Genomic DNA, 15,942 nt, shown 5'->3' with positions numbered 1-15,942 from the left:
GGAATTTTGGAGATAAAACCCCATAGGGATGGCAATGAGATGGTGCTGGATCACCTCTTCCTGCTCTTAAATCTGAGAATTCCCAACTTTTTGGGCTGGAATGAGCAGGCCCCTGGTGGATCCCTCCCAAACTCTTCAAGATTCCCTTGGGAATTCTCAGCCCACCCCACATGGAGATGTCGGATCATGCTGGGATTTCCTTGGAAGTGGCCAGAGCTGCTCTCTGAAGGAACCCAGGGACCCCATTCCCTCCCTCTGGAATGTTCCCAGCACCCTCAGGACGGTTTGGGGGCACTGGGGGTGATTCCCATGCTTTGGGATTTCCTTGGAGCATCTCCTCCCTTTTCCCAGGATTCCCTCCCAGCCCATCCCAACCCCTGCAGCTCCAAAGGCGGCCTAAAACCCCATGAGAAAATCCCTTTAAAATTCCCTTTAAAAATCCTAAATATCTACAAAATATCTTTTTAAAAATCCCAAAAAATCTCTAAAATCCATTTAAAAATCCCTAAAATCTGTGGCAGCTCCGTGCTATGGGTGGGGCTGAATTTTGGGATCAGCTTCCACAGTCCCACCCAAGGCTCCCTGGAGATCCATGGAATTTGTGGTTTTTGGGATAGCAGCAGCGCCCTGGGCGGGATTTGGGAATTTCTTCCCCTTCCTGTTGCTTCCCGGCTCGTCTGGAAACTCCAGATCCACATCCTCACCCCTCTCATCCCAGCTTGAATTTCAGGAATAATCCTGGATCCCGCTGTTCCCAGGGATAAAACGGAGTTTAAAAGTCGAATGATGTGAAATGAACCCAAAACTTCCATTGGGGTCACGGTTTTTATCCCACAGTGGGGAAAATTTGTGGGAATCCAGGAGCTCCCCACAGAGACCTTGGCTGCCCTTTCCCTAAAATCCCTCTGGATAAGGAATTTTGGTGCTGGAGAGCTCCAGGCTCTGATTTTGGGGTCAATTCCATTCCCGGGCAGCTGCAGGAGGGGATTTTGGGGTATCCCAGGATTTTGGGGGTTTGGGGTGGGGGGGAAAAGGGAAGTTTGGGGGATCTTGGGATGCTCCAGAATTGGGAAGGATTTGGGGATTCTCCAGCACTGGGAGGGATTTGGATAGCTGGGAATGACAGAAGTGTCCCCTGATCCAGGAGGGTTGGGGACAATCTGGAGGAGCCCAGGAGTCGCCATCTCAGAGAATTTTGGGATTTTGGGATGCACAGACCAAGCGAAGCCCAGCTGGTTTAGATAAAAAAAAAAGGGAGTTTATTCAAGGTGTTTATAAAAAAGTAATTATTAATTCAAGGTATTTATTAAAATTGTTTCTTTATTACAGGTGTTTATGATGGGTATTTCTTAATTAAAGGCATTAATTAAAGGCATTTATTGCTGTCCCTACAGGGCGTTACAAGGCCGGGGGGCTGCAGGGTGTGCCCAGATCCCACTGGGAATTCTGGTGCTGTTTCCCAGTCTGGGGGCCATGGACATTCTCAAAATCCCCCAAGGGTTTCCTGGGACACCTGGAGAAGGAATATTTGTCCCGCCGGGAATTCTGGAGCACTCGGGGAATGTTTATGGCTTCAAGGCAGCTCAGCTTCTCTGCTGTTCCCAATCTTTCCCCCATTCCCACCGGGAACGCTTTGGGAATCTTTGGCTCAAGCCTGGTGGGTCCAGCCCAGACGGATTTTTGGGATGGTGGTCAGGGGGCTTTTGGGATTCCTGCGGCATTCCAAGGCCTTGGAGGGGCTCGGAATGCTCCTACAGGGATAAAACCGGTGAATTTCTTCCCAATCTAAGGCTGTGGGTCCAACCAATCCTCTGTCCTTTCTGTGTCCCCCAGGACCTCATTCCCAGGGATTTTATCCTTGGATCCCTCCCCGTTGGCAGTCGTGGTGGCTCTGGGGCGGGATTGTCACCACTGTCACCTCCTGTGGTCACCTCAGATCTGGGCAGGGAGAAAAGCGGGAAGTGGGGACAGCCGGGATTTGGTGGCAGATCCCGACAGGATCTGGGCTGGATCCTCCCCACGTTCCCTGAGTTCCTCCAGGAATGGGAACGGCAAGGGCTGGACCGCCCACCCCTGTGGTGGCCCCGTTGGGCTCCGGAGCGCTCCCGGATGCCAGAAGCTCAGCAAAGGCACTACGAGAGGAAAAACTACGGAAAAATCGGGAATCCCGAGGTGCCGCTCGCCCTTCACCAGAGCAGCAGCCCCAGAGCCAGCAGCAGAATTCCCAGGCGGAATTCCCGGGCTCCCGCCCCGCTCCGGGCCTGGCCGGCCACGCGGTAGACGATGACCAACTTCTCGCCCATGCCGGACGGGTCCAGCTCGTCGCCCTTGACGCAGCTGTGCCCGCCGGGGTGCCCGGCCTGGGGGTCATCACGGGGCAGCTCCTCGGCCGGGTTGGCCGAGCCGGCCAGCGCCACGTTGACGGACACGTCCCTCGTCCCCACGTCGTTGACCGCCACGCAGGTGTAGGTGCCCTCGTCCTCCTTGCCGAAGTCGGGGATGGCCATGGTGCCGTTCTTGAAGGCCAGGAAGCGCTGCCGGCCCGCCTTGGCGCCGCCGTCCCGCGCCACCGTGGGCCCGTGGATGTCCACGCGGCGCTTGGCCGTGCGGATCTGCCAGCGGATCTCCGGCGGCGGGCTGCCGGCCACGCTGCAGTGCAGGGTCAGCGTCAGCCCGTCCCGGGGTCCGGCCGCGGCCGGGCCGGACAGGTAGGTGAGCTGGGCCGAGGGCGGCACGCAGAGCGCGCCGGGGATGTCGGTGACCGGCCGGCCCCGCAGCCTCGCCGGTGCCGCACACAGCGTGGAGCCGGCCCTGGAGAGCACCACCGAGGTGTCGTGCGCCCACTCCTTGAGCCAGAAGAGCTTGCAGGAGCAGTTGAAGGGGTTGTGGAAGAGCTGCAGCTGCGCCAGCGCCGGCAGCCCCTCGAAGGTGCCGCGGGCCAGCGTGGCCAGCTCGTTGTCGTTGAGCCAGAGCGAGCGCAGCTCCCGCAGCCCGACCAGCGCGCCCTGGGGCACGGTGACCAGCCGGTTGTTGCTGAGCTTGAGGATCTGCAGCGCGCTGAGGTTGCGCAGGTCCTGCCAGGGGAAATCCGCCAGCCGGTTGTGGCTCAGGTCCAGGTTCTTGAGGTGCGGCAGGGCCGCGAAGGTTCCGGGCTCCACCGAGGAGATGTGGTTGTAGCCCAGCCACAGCGACTGCAGCTCGGGCACCTCGGCCAGCGAGGCGCGGCCCAGGCGGCCCAGGCGGTTGGCGGAGAGCGTGAGGATGGTGACATTCGGGGACAGGCCCCGCGGGACGTCCCGCAGCTCGCGGTAGGCGCACTCGGCCAGCAGCCGCCCGTTCTTCTTGGTGGAGCAGGAGCACGGCGTGGGACAGGCCAGGCCTGGGGACAGGAGTGTCACCAGCGCCAGGACGCCCAGCAGAGGCCTCATCCTCGCGTCCTGCCGGGGACAGAGAGGGTATGAGCCCGGCCAAACAGCCGGGATGGGAAACGATTCCAGCTGGCAAAAGCGGTTTGGGAGATTTCCTAAATCCCGGCCTCTCTCCCCCTCGAGCTCGTCCTTCCCCCTCTGGAAAATCTTTTCCGGGTTTGGGATGAAACGCTGTTTGGGATGAGGAGCGAGAGCCAGGGGGTTCCGGGTTCCTCCCGCTGAGCTGAGGAGGAACAGAGCCACCGCAGCTCTTTCCCAACCAGCCTTCCCATAAATCATGGAATTCTCGGGATTTCCAACAGGCTCGCAGACCGTGTCATGGAAAAAACCCGGCGCCTTCTCTCAGCCAGGGGCTGTGGGGTCCCCGCGGCCGCTGGAATTCTTGGGAAGGGAATTTTTCCCGACTTAACTCCTCATTCCCCTCTCGGTGACTTTTCCAGGGCACTCCAGAGGTTGGTTCCCGCTTGGAATTCCCAGCAGCTGGCGGCCAGACCCCTTTGTCTGAGCCTCGCAGGCCAATTCCCCTGCCCTCCATTCCCAGCCCTGCCATTCCCGGCGGGAATTTCTCGGGAATAAACCCCATCGGGAGCTAAGGGGTGCCAAAGGCGCCCCGCTGGCTCTGGGGGAGATCCAGGTGACATTTTGGGGTGCCCAGGGAGGGACAGATCCCATCTCCCGGGGATTTGGGAGGGCAATCCCGGGATTTTGTCCCTCCTGGAGCTGCGGGTGTCATCCCACCCCTTTTCCAGAGCCCCCCGGGACTTCCCCGCCGCCTCCCGGCGCATTCCAGAGCCGTGAATAACCGCCCTGCCTCCTTCCTTCCCTCCTCTCCCGGAGCTTGTTCCCGATTTTTTCCCGCTTTTCCCCCGCTCCAGCCCCGCTCCCCGGGCCCGCGCCCCCGCCCCGTCACCGCCGGTGGAGCCCCGGTGTCCCCGCTCCGCTGGACTCGGTCCCGCCGCTCCCGGGCCCTCCTCGGCTTCTCCTCCTCCTCCTCCTCCTCCTGCTGCTCCTCCCGGCCCGTCCCCTCCCCGTCCCCCGGGCCCGGATTGTTTTCCATGGCACCGACCCGCGGGGCCCGTCCTCGGCTCCGCCAAAGTCCCCGAAAACGCGTTAGCCCACACCCCTGAGCCCAAAATCCCCTAAAAACCATCACCCCAATTCCCTGCTCCCCAAAATCCCCTAAAACCCATTAGCACACATCCCTGAGCCCAAAATTCCCTAAGAAACAGTGACCTCAAATCCCTGCCCCCCAAAATCCCCTAAAACCCATTAGCACACACCCCTGAGCCCAAAAACCCCTAAAAAACATTGACCCCAAATCCCTGCCCCCCAAAATCCCCTAAAACCCATTAGCACACACCCCTGAGCCCAAAAATCCCAAAAAAACATTGACCCCAAATCCCTGCCCCCAAAATCCCCTAAAACCCATTAGCACACACCCCTGAGCCCAAAAACCCCTAAAAAACATTGACCCAAATTCCCTGCCCCCCAAAATCCCCTAAAAAACAGTGACCTCAAATTCCTGGCCCCCCAAAATCCTGCCAAACCCCATCAACTCACACCCCACACCCCAAAGTACCCTAAAACCTGTTAGAACACACTCCTGAACCCCAAAATCCCCTAAAAAACTGTCACCCCAATTCCCTGCCCCCCAAAATCCCCTAAAACCCGTTGGCACACACCCCTGAGCCCAAAATTCCCTGAGAAACAGTGACCCCAAATCCCTGCCCCCCAAAATCTCCTAAACCCATTAGCACACACCTCTGGGCCCAAAATCCCTTAAAAAACAGTGACCCCAAATCCCTGCCCCCCAAAATCCTGCCAAATCCCATCAACCCACACCCTGGGCCCTAAAAGTACCCTAAAACCTGTTAGCACACACCCCTGAGCCCAAAATCCCCTAAAAAAATTCGCCTCAATTCTCTGCCCCCCAAAATCCCCTAAAAGCCATTATCCCACACCCGTGAGCCCCAAAATCCTCTGAAAAACCATTATCCCAAATCCCTGTCCCCCAAAATGCCATAAACCCTGTCACCCCAGACGCCTGCCCCCCTAAATCCCCTGAAAACCCATTATCCCATTCCCTGTACCCCAAAATCACCTAAAACCCATTACTCCAATTTCCTATACCCCAAAATCTCTCCAAACCCCCGTCCTCCCACACCTCTGCTCCCAAAATCCCCTAAAACCACATCAGCCCAATTTCTTGTCCCACAAAATCTCCTGAAACCTGTCACCCCAATTCCCTGCTCCCCCAAATCCTCTAAAACCCCATTACCCCAATCCCCTGTACCCCAAAATAACCTGTCATCCCAATTCCCTGCCCCCCAAAATCCCCCCAAACCCCATCACCCCCATCCCTGCCCCCAAAATCTCCTAAAACCCCATCACCCCAAATCCCTGTCCCCCCAAGAGCCCCTAAAACCTCATCACCCCAATTCCCCGCCCTTAAAATCCCACAAAACCCAACACCACAATTCCCTGTCCCCCAAAATCCCCCCAAACCCCATCTCACCACACCTCTGCCCCCCAAAATCCCCCAGAATCTCATCCCCCTCCAAACCCTTGACCCCCAAAATCCCCCCAAATCCCGTTTGGGGACACAGGGTGAGGACAGGCTTTGGGGACGGGGTTTGGGGACAGGGTTTGGGGACAGGGTTTGGGGACACAGGGTGAGGACAGGCTTTGGGGACGGGGTTTGGGATCAAGCTTTGGGGACAGGGTTTGGGGTCAAGCTTTGGGGACAGGGTTTGGGGACAGGGTTTGGGGTCAAGCTTTGGGGACAGGGTTTGGGGACAGGGTTTGGGGTCAGGCTTTGGGGTCAAGCTTTGGGGACAGGGTTTGGGGACAGGGTTTGGGGTCAAGCTTTGGGGACAGGTGGTGAGGACAAGGGTTGGGGTCAGGCTTTGGGGACAGGATTTTTGCACAGGCTTTGGGGACACAGGATGGGGACAGGTTTTGGGGTCAGTGTTTGGGGACAGGGTTTGGGGACAGGTTTTGGGGTCAGGCTTTGGGGACAGTGTTTGGGGACGGGGTTTGGGGATAGTGGGGACAGGTTTTGGGGTCAGGCTTTGGGGACAGGGGTTGGGGACAGAGTCTGGGGACAGGGTTTGGGGATGGGGTTTGGGGTCAGGCTTTGCAGTTAGTCTTTGGGGACAGGTGATGAAGACAAGGTTTGGGGTCAGTCTTTGGGGACAGGGTTTTTGGACAGAGTTTAGGGACAGTGTTTGGGGACAGGGTTTGGGACAGGGTTTGGGGTCAGGTTTTGGGGACAGGGTTTGGGGACAGGGAGTGGGGTCAGTCTTTGGGGACAGGAGGTGAGGACAAGGTTTGTGGTCAGGATTTGGGGACAGGATTTTTGGACAGGTTTTGGGGACACAGGGTGGGGACAATGTTTGGGGACAGGCTTTGGGGACTGGGGTTGGGGACAGGTTTTGGGGTCAGGCTTTGGGGACAGGGGTTGGGGACAGGGTTTGGGGTCAAGCTTTGGGGACAGGTGGTGAGGACAAGGGTTGGGGTCAGGCTTTGGGGACAGGATTTTTGCACAGGCTTTGGGGACACAGGGTGGGGACAGGTTTTGGGGTCAGTGTTTGGGGACAGGGTTTGGGGTCAGGCTTTGGGGACAGTGTTTGGGGACGGGGTTTGGGGATAGTGGGGACAGGTTTTGGGGTCAGGCTTTGGGGACAGGGGTTGGGGACAGAGTCTGGGGACAGGGTTTGGGGATGGGGTTTGGGGTCAGGCTTTGGAGTTTGTCTTTGGGGACAGGTGATGAAGACAAGGTTTGGGGTCAGTCTTTGGGGACAGGGTTTTTGGACAGAGTTTGGGGACAGTGTTTGGGGACAGGGTTTTTGGACAGAGTTTAGGGACAGTGTTTGGGGACAGGGTTTGGGACAGGGTTTGGGGTCAGGTTTTGGGGACAGGGTTTGGGGACAGGGAGTGGGGTCAGTCTTTGGGGACAGGAGGTGAGGACAAGGTTTGTGGTCAGGATTTTGGGACAGGGTTTTTGGACAGGCTTTGGGGACACAGGGTGGGGACAGTGTTTGGGGACAGGCTTTGGGGACTGGGGTTGGGGACAGAGTTTGGGGACAGGGGTGGGGATGGGGTTTGGGGTCAGGCTTTGCAGTTAGACTTTGGGGACAGGTGATGAAGACAAGGTTTGGGGTCAGCCTTTGGGGACAGAGTTTGGGGACAGTGTTTGGGGACAGTGTTTGGGGACAGGGTTTGGGGACAGGGTTTGGGACAGGGTTTGGGACAGCGGGTGGCGACAGGGTTTGGGGTCAGGCTTTGGTAACAGGAGGTGAGGACAAGGTTTGGGGTCAGGCTTTGGGGACAGGGGTTGGGGACCGAGTTTGGGACAGCGGGTGGCGACAGGGTTTGGGGACAACATTTGGGGTCAGGCTTTGGGAACAGGAGGTGAGAACAGGGTTTGGGGACAGCATTTGGGGACAGGCAGTGGGGACAGGGTTTGGGGACAGGGATTGGGGACAGGGTTTGGGGACAGGCTTTGGGAACAGGAGGTGAGAACAGGGTTTGGGGACAGCATTTGGGGACAGGCAGTGGGGACTGGCTTTGGGGACAAGGCTTGTGGACAAGGTTTGGGGACAGGGGTGGGGACAGGCTTTGGGGACAGGGAGTGGGGAGAGGGTTTGGGGACAGGGATGGGGATAAGGTTTGGGGTCAGGCTTTGGGGACAGGTTTTGGGAACAGGAGGTGAGAACAGGGTTTGGGGACAGGGATTGGGGACAGGGTTTGGGGACGGGGTTTGGGGACGGGGTTTGGGGACAGGGTTTGGGGACGGGGTTTGGGGACAGGGAGTGGGGACAGGGTACGGGGACAAAGTTTGGGGTCGGGCTTTGGGGACAGGCTTTGGGAACAGGGATTGGGGACAGGGTTTGGGGACAGGGATTGGGGACAAGGCTTGTGGACAGGGTTTGGGGACAGGGATTGGGGACAGGGTTTGGGGACAGGGTTTGGGGACACAGGGTAGCAGGGTGACCCCACAGAGGGGTTGTGGGGCCAGAGCTGGGTCAGGAGGGAGGAGAAAACTCCCAAATTCAGGAATGGCACGGGGAATGTCACCAGGGGATGGCACCAGGGGATGTCCCCAGTGCCACCTCCTTGTGTCCTTGTGGAGAATTCCCAAGAAAAGGTCAGAAAATTTGGATTGTGGGGATTTCATCCCCAGACCCCACAAGGGAATGGGAAAGGTTCCTGTCCACCCCAAACTGGTCAAACTGGGAATTCCTGACTGGTCAAACTGGGACATTCCAACTGATGAAACTGGAACATTCCAACTGCTCAAACTAAGAATTCCCTACTGGTCAAACTGGGAATTCCCTACTGGTCATAATGCGACATTCCAACTGGTCAAACTGGGACATTCCCTACTGGTCAAACTGGGACATTCCCAACTGCTCAAACTAAGAATTCCTGACTGGTCAAACTGGGACATTCCCTACTGGTCAAACTGGGAATTCCTGACTGGTCAAACTGCGACATTCCCTACTGGTCCAACTGGGACATTCCCAGCTGGTCAAACTGGGACATTCCCAAGTGGTGGAACTGGAACATTCCAACTGCTCAAACTGGGAATTCCTGACTGGTCAAACTGGGACATTCCCAACTGCTCAAATTAAGAATTCCCTACTGCTCAAACTGGGAATTCCTACTGGTCAAACTGGGACATTTCCAACTGCTCAAACTAAGAATTCCCTACTGGTCAAACTGGGAATTCCCTACTGGTCAAACTGGGACATTCCCAGCTGGTCAAACTGGGAATTCCTGACTGGTCAAACTGGGACATTCCCAACTGGTCAAACGAAGAAGTTCTGACTGGTCAAACTGGGAATTCCCAACTGGTGAAACTGGAAATTCCTGACTGGTTAAACTGGGACATTTTCCCAACTGGTCAAACTGGGAATTCCCAACTGCTCAAACTGGGAATTCCTGACTGGTCAAACTGGAAATTCCCTACTGGCGAAACTGGGACATTTCCAACTACTCAAACTAAGAATTCCCTACTGGTCAAACTGGGAATTCCTGACTGGTCAAACTGGGACATTCCCAGCTGCTCAAACTGGGAATTCCTGACTGGTCAAACTGGAAATTCCCTACTGGTGAAACTGGGACATTTCCAACTGCTCAAACTAAGAATTCCCTACTGGTCAAACTGGGAATTCCTGACGGGTCAAACTGGGAATTCCCTACTGGTCATAATGCGACATTCCAACTGGTCAAACTGGGAATTCCCAACTGCTCAAACTGGGAATTCCTGACTGGTCAAACTGGAAATTCCCTACTGGTGAAACTGGGACATTCCCAACTGCTCAAACTAAGAATTCCCTACTGGTCAAACTGGGAATTCCTGACTGGTTAAACTGGGACATTCCTAACTGGTCAAACTGGGAAATTCCCAACTGGTCAAACTGGGGCATTCCCAACTGGTCAAACTGGGAAATTCCTGCTGCAGGGCTGGAATTCTCCGCTCATTCCAGCCGTGGGGATAAAACCAGAGGATTTTTGGGAATTCTGAGCACTCCATGGATGCTTTAACCACTCCCAGCAGGAATTTTTTCCAGGAAAAATGCAAATCCCCACCCCCATTTATTTGTGGCCTCCTGGAGAGCAGCAAATCCCGGCCTCATCCCGGATTCCCAGGAATCCACAGTTCCCTAATTAAAGGCAGCTGGAATGATTGTTCTTTTCCATTCCCGCCGTGACTCCCGAGCACCACGCTCAATTATGGGAATATCAACAATTATGGGAATATTCGCAATTATGGAAGTATTCACAATTATGGAAATATTCACCATTATGGAAATATCCACAATTATGGGAGTATCCATAATTAATTATGGGAATGGCGACAATTGTGGCAATATCCACAAATAATTATGGAAATAGCAACAATTATGGGAATGTCAACAAAGATGGGAATATCCAGGCTCTGCCAGGCAGATCCGAACACCTGGAGCAGCCTCAGACTCCCGGGATTTGGGGGATTTTGGGGGAATTTGTGGGGGATTCGGGAGGGATTTGAGGGATTTTTGCCCTGGAGAAAGGAATGTTGGATTGCCGGGGGATTTCATCGGTGGATGGGATTGGGAGCAGAAATCCAGTGGGAATTTTGGGATGAGTGCTGGGAGCACTTGGGGATCAAGGTGACACCATCAGGGAGAGGAGTTTGGGGAGAAAAAAAGGCAAAAAAGCGAGGTTTGGGGTGTGATTTTTAACAAAAAAAAAGAGAGATAGGAATTGTAGAAATTCCATCAAAAATTAAATACACTACACATAAAATGATAAATAAAAGGTATCTAAAATGACAGAAATCGTATCTAAAATGATAAAAACATATCTAAAATAATTGAAAGCGTATCTAAAATGATATAAAAATGATAGAAATTATGATTAAGATGACAGAGAATGATCTGGAAAACGACAGAAAATGATCCATAAAACGATGGAAAACACATCCGTGGGATGTTTCCTTGCTCCAGCGGATTCCGATGCTCACCGGGGGAAAATGGAATTCCTTTTTTTTTCCTCTCCGGGGTGAATTTATAGGGAAGATTTAATGGATTTGGGCGATTCCGTTCGCACACAAACGCGATTTTATGGCCGGAAAAAAAAATGAATTGATGTTTTTACGGTATTAAAGAACGTGTCAAACACATAAAAGGAGGCGGCCGTGGCGGTGCCACCTCCTGGCTGTCCCCTCCCCGCCCTGGGGACAAAATCCCGGTTTTTCCCCCCAAGCACGGAGGCGGCTCCACTTTCAATCCCTTTTATTGACTCGTCACGGACAGAAGCGCGCAGAGAAGGCGCCCGCGGCTCCCCGCGGCACCGGGGCCAGCACCGGGGCTGGTTGGCGACCACCGCGGCCACCGTGGCGACATCGGCCGCGGCTGCGGGCGCGTCTGCGGCTCACACACTTGGCTACAAGGCTACTCTACCCAAAACACACCGAGGGGAGGGGACGGGGCCGGGAAGCGGGGATTGGGGACCGGGGATTGGGGATTGGGGACCGGGGATTGGGGATTGGGGATCGGGGAGCCCCCGGAGCCTCGGGGCGCGGAGCTGTCCCGGCGAGCCCGGTGCTGAATTGGGGAGAGCGGGACCCACCGGGAATGGGAGTGGTGGGAGCGGGGAGAACCGGGACCCACCGGGAATGGGAGTGGTGGGAGCGGGGAGAACCGGGACCCACCGGGAATGGGAGTGGTGGGAGCGGGGAGAACCGGGACCCACCGGGAATGGGAGTGGTGGGAGCGGGGAGAACCGGGACCCACCGGGAACGGCAGTGGTGGGAGCGGGGAGAACCGGGACCCACCGGGAAGGGAATGGTGGGGACCGGGGAGAACTGGGACCCACGGGGAATGGGAGGGCGGGGACCGGGGATCAGCCCCGGGGAGTGGCGAGGATCGGGGAGAACCGAGACCCACCGGGAACGAGAGTGGCGGGGACCGGGAATCAGCTGCCGGAATGGCGGGACTGGGGAGAACCAAGACCCACCGGGAACGGGAGTGGCGGGGACCGGGGATCAGCTCCCTAGAGTGGAGGGGACCGGGGAGCACCGGGACCCACCGGGAATGGGAATGGTGGGGACCGGGAATCAGCTGCCGGGAATGGGAGGGCGGGCACTGGGGAGAACGGGGACCCACCGGGAATGGGAATGGTGGGACCGGAGAGCACCAATATCCATAGGGGGCTGGAGAGAACGGCCCGGGAGCGGCGGGGACCGGGAATGCCGGCACCCAGCGGGGCGCGGGGAGCATCGCCCGGGAGTGGCGGGGACCGAAGAGCACCGGGATCCGTCGGGAAGCGGGAAAACCGCCCGGGAGTGACGGGGACCGGGAATGTCGGCACCGCGGGGGAAAATCGGGACACACCGGGGAGCGGCGGGGACAGCTCCGGGCTCGACAGGAGAGAACCGGGGAGCAGAGGGGACTCACCGGGCACCGAGGAGCGGCGGGGACAGAACCGATTCCAGCAAAGAGAATTTGGGGCTATCGGGCTTTTCTCGTTTATCCCGTTTTCTCGGGGTTTTTTCGTTTTTTTCCTCGGAGGGGAAAGCGAACCCGGGGCTGGCGGGCGGCGGAGGGAGCGGGGGGAGAGGGAATCGTTGTTGCCGCCGAGCCGGCAGCGAGCACCGCCGGTGCCCGAAATGGAAACGAAATCGTGGGAGGCTCATCCCGGGGGCACCGGGCGAGAAGGAGAAGAAGGGGAGGAGGAGAAGGAGGGGGAGGAGAGGCGGGGATGGCTCCGCTCGTTCCCGGAGGTTTTTCCCCGGGCGGAGCGGGGGGTGGGAGCGGGGACGGGGGGTTCGGGGGGCTCAGCGGGGCCGCTGCCGGTAGTTGCCGTTGATCTCCGGGGAGATGGTGACGGCCTCGGCGCCCAGCGGCAGCTTGTCGCTGTACTCGGAGCGCACCTCGAACTCCTCGGCGCCGCCCTTGGACTGCGACTCCGCCATGGAGCTGGCGGCCACGCTCTCCTCCCGCTCCAGCTCGGCCGCGCCTTCCCCCTCCCTGCCGCGCCGCCACCGCGCTCCTTCCTCATCCCCCGCCTCCTCCTCCTCCTCTTCCTCCTCCTCCTCGGCCTCGGCCTCGCCGGCACCGAAGTTCTTCTCGGACTCCAGGTAGGAGGCGCGGGGGTCGAAGTCGGCGGCCATGCGCTTCTCCATCTGGTCGGGGTTCTGCGCCTTCATGATGAGCTTGTAGGGCTTGGCCTGCAGCTTGGCGAGCAGGTGGCACCACGTGGCGCCCAGCAGCGGCAGCGTGGCCAGCAGCAGCAGGAAGATGCTGACCACCACGATGATGATGAGCGACGGGATCTCCTTCTTGGTGGTGAACACCACCTGCACGCGGCACTCCTCGCCCGGCGAGCTCAGGCACACCGAGTAGTTGGTGCCGGGGCTCAGGCCCTGGAACCAGTACGAGTTCACGCCGGCCTCGATCTGCGACCACTGCAGCAGGGCGTGGCCCTGGCGGCCCTGCTGGCACAGGTACAGCACGCCCAGGTGGCCCCCGCCGGGCTGGGTGGGCGTCAGCTGCACTCGGGCGTCGCGCTCGGCCACGTCCAGGGCGATGACGCCCAGCTCGAAGCTGTGCCGCTTGAAGTCGCCGCTCTGGTTGAAGGCGTGGTTGGAGATGTACTTGGAGCCGCCCGCCGAGGCCCCGCACTTCTTCTCCAGCCCCGGCGGCTCCGGGGGGACCCGGCCCCGGCCCTCAGGCTCCGGCCCCGCCGCCGAGCCCGGACGGCTCTGCCGGGTGGGGCCCAGCGCTTTGCCCCTCTCCTCCGAGGTCAGCACGCTGTTCTTGGCCGCCTCCGTGCCGGGTTTCTTGTCGCCCGCCTGCCCCTTTCCGCCCAGCGGGTCCGCACCGGGCACCGGCGGGTATTTCTGCGGGCCCGCCACCGCCACGCTGACCGAGGAGTGGTTGCTGCCCACCTCGTTGGTGGCCACGCAGGTGTAGGTGCCCTCCTCGCGCTTGCTCAGCTGCGGGATCACCAAGGTGCCGTTCTTGAAGGCCACGAAGCGCTCGGGCTCGGGCCGCGGCTCCTCCTTGGCCGCGCTCTCCGCGCCGCTCCCGCCCAGCTCCAGGTTCTGGCCGGCCGTGCGGATCTTCCAGCGCAGCTCGGGCGGCGGCGAGCCGCTGGCGGCGCAGTGCAGGCTCAGCGTGAGCCCGTCGGGCAGCCCGGCCGCGTCCAGCTCGGCCGAGGAGCCGATGGTGACGGCGGGCGCGGCGCAGCGCAGCTCGGGCAGCTTGGCCAGCGGCACGCCGCGGAGGCGCTCGGGCAGCGCGCAGGCGATGGAGTCCTTCTCGGGGATGGAGATGAGCGTGCTCTCCATCCAGCGCTTCAGCCACTGCAGCGCGCAGGAGCACTCGAAGGGGTTGTTGTAGATCTGCAGGTGCGACAGCGAGCCCAGCGAGTCGAAGATGCCCTCGGCCAGCGTGGCGAAGCGGTTGTTGTTGATGCGCAGCGAGCGCAGGTCCTTGAGCGTGCGGAAGGCGTCGGGCGGCACCAGCGCCATGCGGTTGTTGTTCATCTTGAGCAGCTGCAGCGCGCTCAGGTTGCGCAGGTCCCGCCACGGGAACTCCACGATCTGGTTGTGGCTGATGTCCAGGTTCTTGAGCTGCGCCAGCACGGCCAGCGCGCCGGGCTCGATGGTGGCGATCTCGTTGTGCGCCAGCCACAGCGAGCTCACCTGGGTCACCTCGGCGAAGGCGCCGCGGGGCAGCGAGCTGATCTTGTTGGCCGACAGGCTCAGCGTGGTCACGTTGGAGGGCAGCCCCGCGGGCACGGCCTGCAGCTCCTTGTAGGCGCAGTCGGCGAACTGGTGCGCGTACTTGTCCACGCAAGCGCAGGGCTCCGGGCACGCCCGGCCCGAGCCCAGCAGGGCCGCCAGCAGCAGCGCCAGCAGCGGGGCCATGTCCCCCTGGCAGGGCACGGCGCGGGGCTCAGCGCCAGCGCGCCCCGGCCCCGCCCGCCGGCGGGAGGTGGAGGCGGCGGGGCCGCGCCCCATTGTCTGTGCCCGGCTCCCCCCGGCTGCCGCCCGCTGCCTCCCGCGCATCCCCTCCTCGCCCGAGCCCCCGCTTTCCTCCCCTTCCCCTGGGCTCTTCCCACCCTTCTCGCTCTCTTTTTCTCGGCTCAGTCAGGTTTTTCCTTCTTCTCTTTCCTGCCCCGCTCTTCCCACCCTTCTCACTCTCTATTTCCAGGCTGGATCAGGTTTTTCCTTCCCTCTTCCCTGCCCGGTTCTTCCCACCCTTCTCACTCTCTGTTTCTCGGCTCGATCAGGTTTTTCCTTCTCCCTTCCCACCCTTCTCACTCTCTATTCCCCGGCTCAATCAGGTTTTCCTTCTCTCTCCCTTTGCAGGCTCTTCCCACCCTTCTCACTCTCTATTTCCCCGCTCGATCCGGTTTTTCCTTCTCCCTTTCCCAGCCGTCTCTTCCCACCCTTCTCACTTTCTTTTTCCCGGCTCTATCAGGCTTTTCCTCCCCCACTCACTCCCCTCCACCCTCAATAACCAACTAATTAACCTCCATTTTCTTTATCCACTGCTTTCATCCCTTCATCCCCAATTATTCCTTTCGCTTCCCTCTCCCCTCCCTCTCTCTCCCTACTTCATCCCCGCCCTATTCCCCCTCTCCTGTCCGCCTGTCCCCCGCCACTCACCCTCTCCTAGGAGCCTCTCCGCCACCCTCAGCCCTTCCCGGCGCTCCTCATCCTCCCGCTGCCAGCCGGCCGAGGGGCGGGGGGACCGGGGGGACCCCGCCCGCTGCCCCCGCGCCTGCCGGGGCTGAGCTGCGAGCGGCGCCGGGGCCGTGCGGGCTCTGGGCTGCCGAGGCACAGCGAGAGGCAGCGATTTGCATTTCTGCCAGCCTCCCCCTCCGCCCGCCCGCCCGCCACCCCCTTCCTTCTTCCAGCCCACCACCCACTCACCCACCCACCCACCCGCCCGGCCGGCGCCGCCCGCGGCCGCTCCCGCACCGCCGGTACCCCCGAAAACACAGAAATATC

General features: G+C 59.3%; 2 protein-coding genes across 2 annotated transcripts; both read right to left on the bottom strand.

The window, feature by feature from the left end:
* Positions 1-1,236: 1,236 nt before the first annotated feature.
* On the bottom strand, positions 1,237-4,426 carry ISLR (immunoglobulin superfamily containing leucine rich repeat). The gene is made up of 2 exons (XM_063169409.1): positions 4,339-4,426; positions 1,237-3,437 (listed from the first exon to the last, which is right to left on the bottom strand). Exon 2 carries the CDS (start codon positions 3,426-3,428, stop codon positions 2,187-2,189), a length of 1,242 nt encoding a protein of 413 aa, XP_063025479.1. The 5' UTR covers positions 3,429-3,437; positions 4,339-4,426; the 3' UTR covers positions 1,237-2,186.
* A 6,771-nt stretch (positions 4,427-11,197) lies between these two features.
* ISLR2 (immunoglobulin superfamily containing leucine rich repeat 2) lies at positions 11,198-15,721 on the bottom strand. Its single transcript, XM_063169408.1, has 2 exons — positions 15,598-15,721; positions 11,198-14,859 (listed from the first exon to the last, which is right to left on the bottom strand). The coding sequence occupies exon 2, from the start codon at positions 14,851-14,853 to the stop codon at positions 12,757-12,759; it is 2,097 nt and encodes a 698-aa protein (XP_063025478.1). The 5' UTR covers positions 14,854-14,859; positions 15,598-15,721; the 3' UTR covers positions 11,198-12,756.
* Between the last annotated feature and the right edge of the window lie 221 nt (positions 15,722-15,942).

The sequence above is a fragment of the Melospiza melodia genome, chromosome 15, assembly GCF_035770615.1.
Source record: "Melospiza melodia melodia isolate bMelMel2 chromosome 15, bMelMel2.pri, whole genome shotgun sequence".
Classification (NCBI taxonomy): Eukaryota; Metazoa; Chordata; class Aves; order Passeriformes; family Passerellidae; genus Melospiza; species Melospiza melodia.
The sequence above is the reverse complement of the archived record's forward strand: the minus strand, read 5'-3'. Positions and strand labels throughout refer to the sequence as shown.

What these genes read in the sequence shown, in the direction of transcription:
- ISLR (XM_063169409.1), bottom strand. Translation starts at nt 3,428, where the DNA reads ATGAGGCCTCTGCTGGGCGTCCTGGCGCTGGTGACACTCCTGTCCCCA.
- ISLR2 (XM_063169408.1), bottom strand. Translation starts at nt 14,853, where the DNA reads ATGGCCCCGCTGCTGGCGCTGCTGCTGGCGGCCCTGCTGGGCTCGGGC.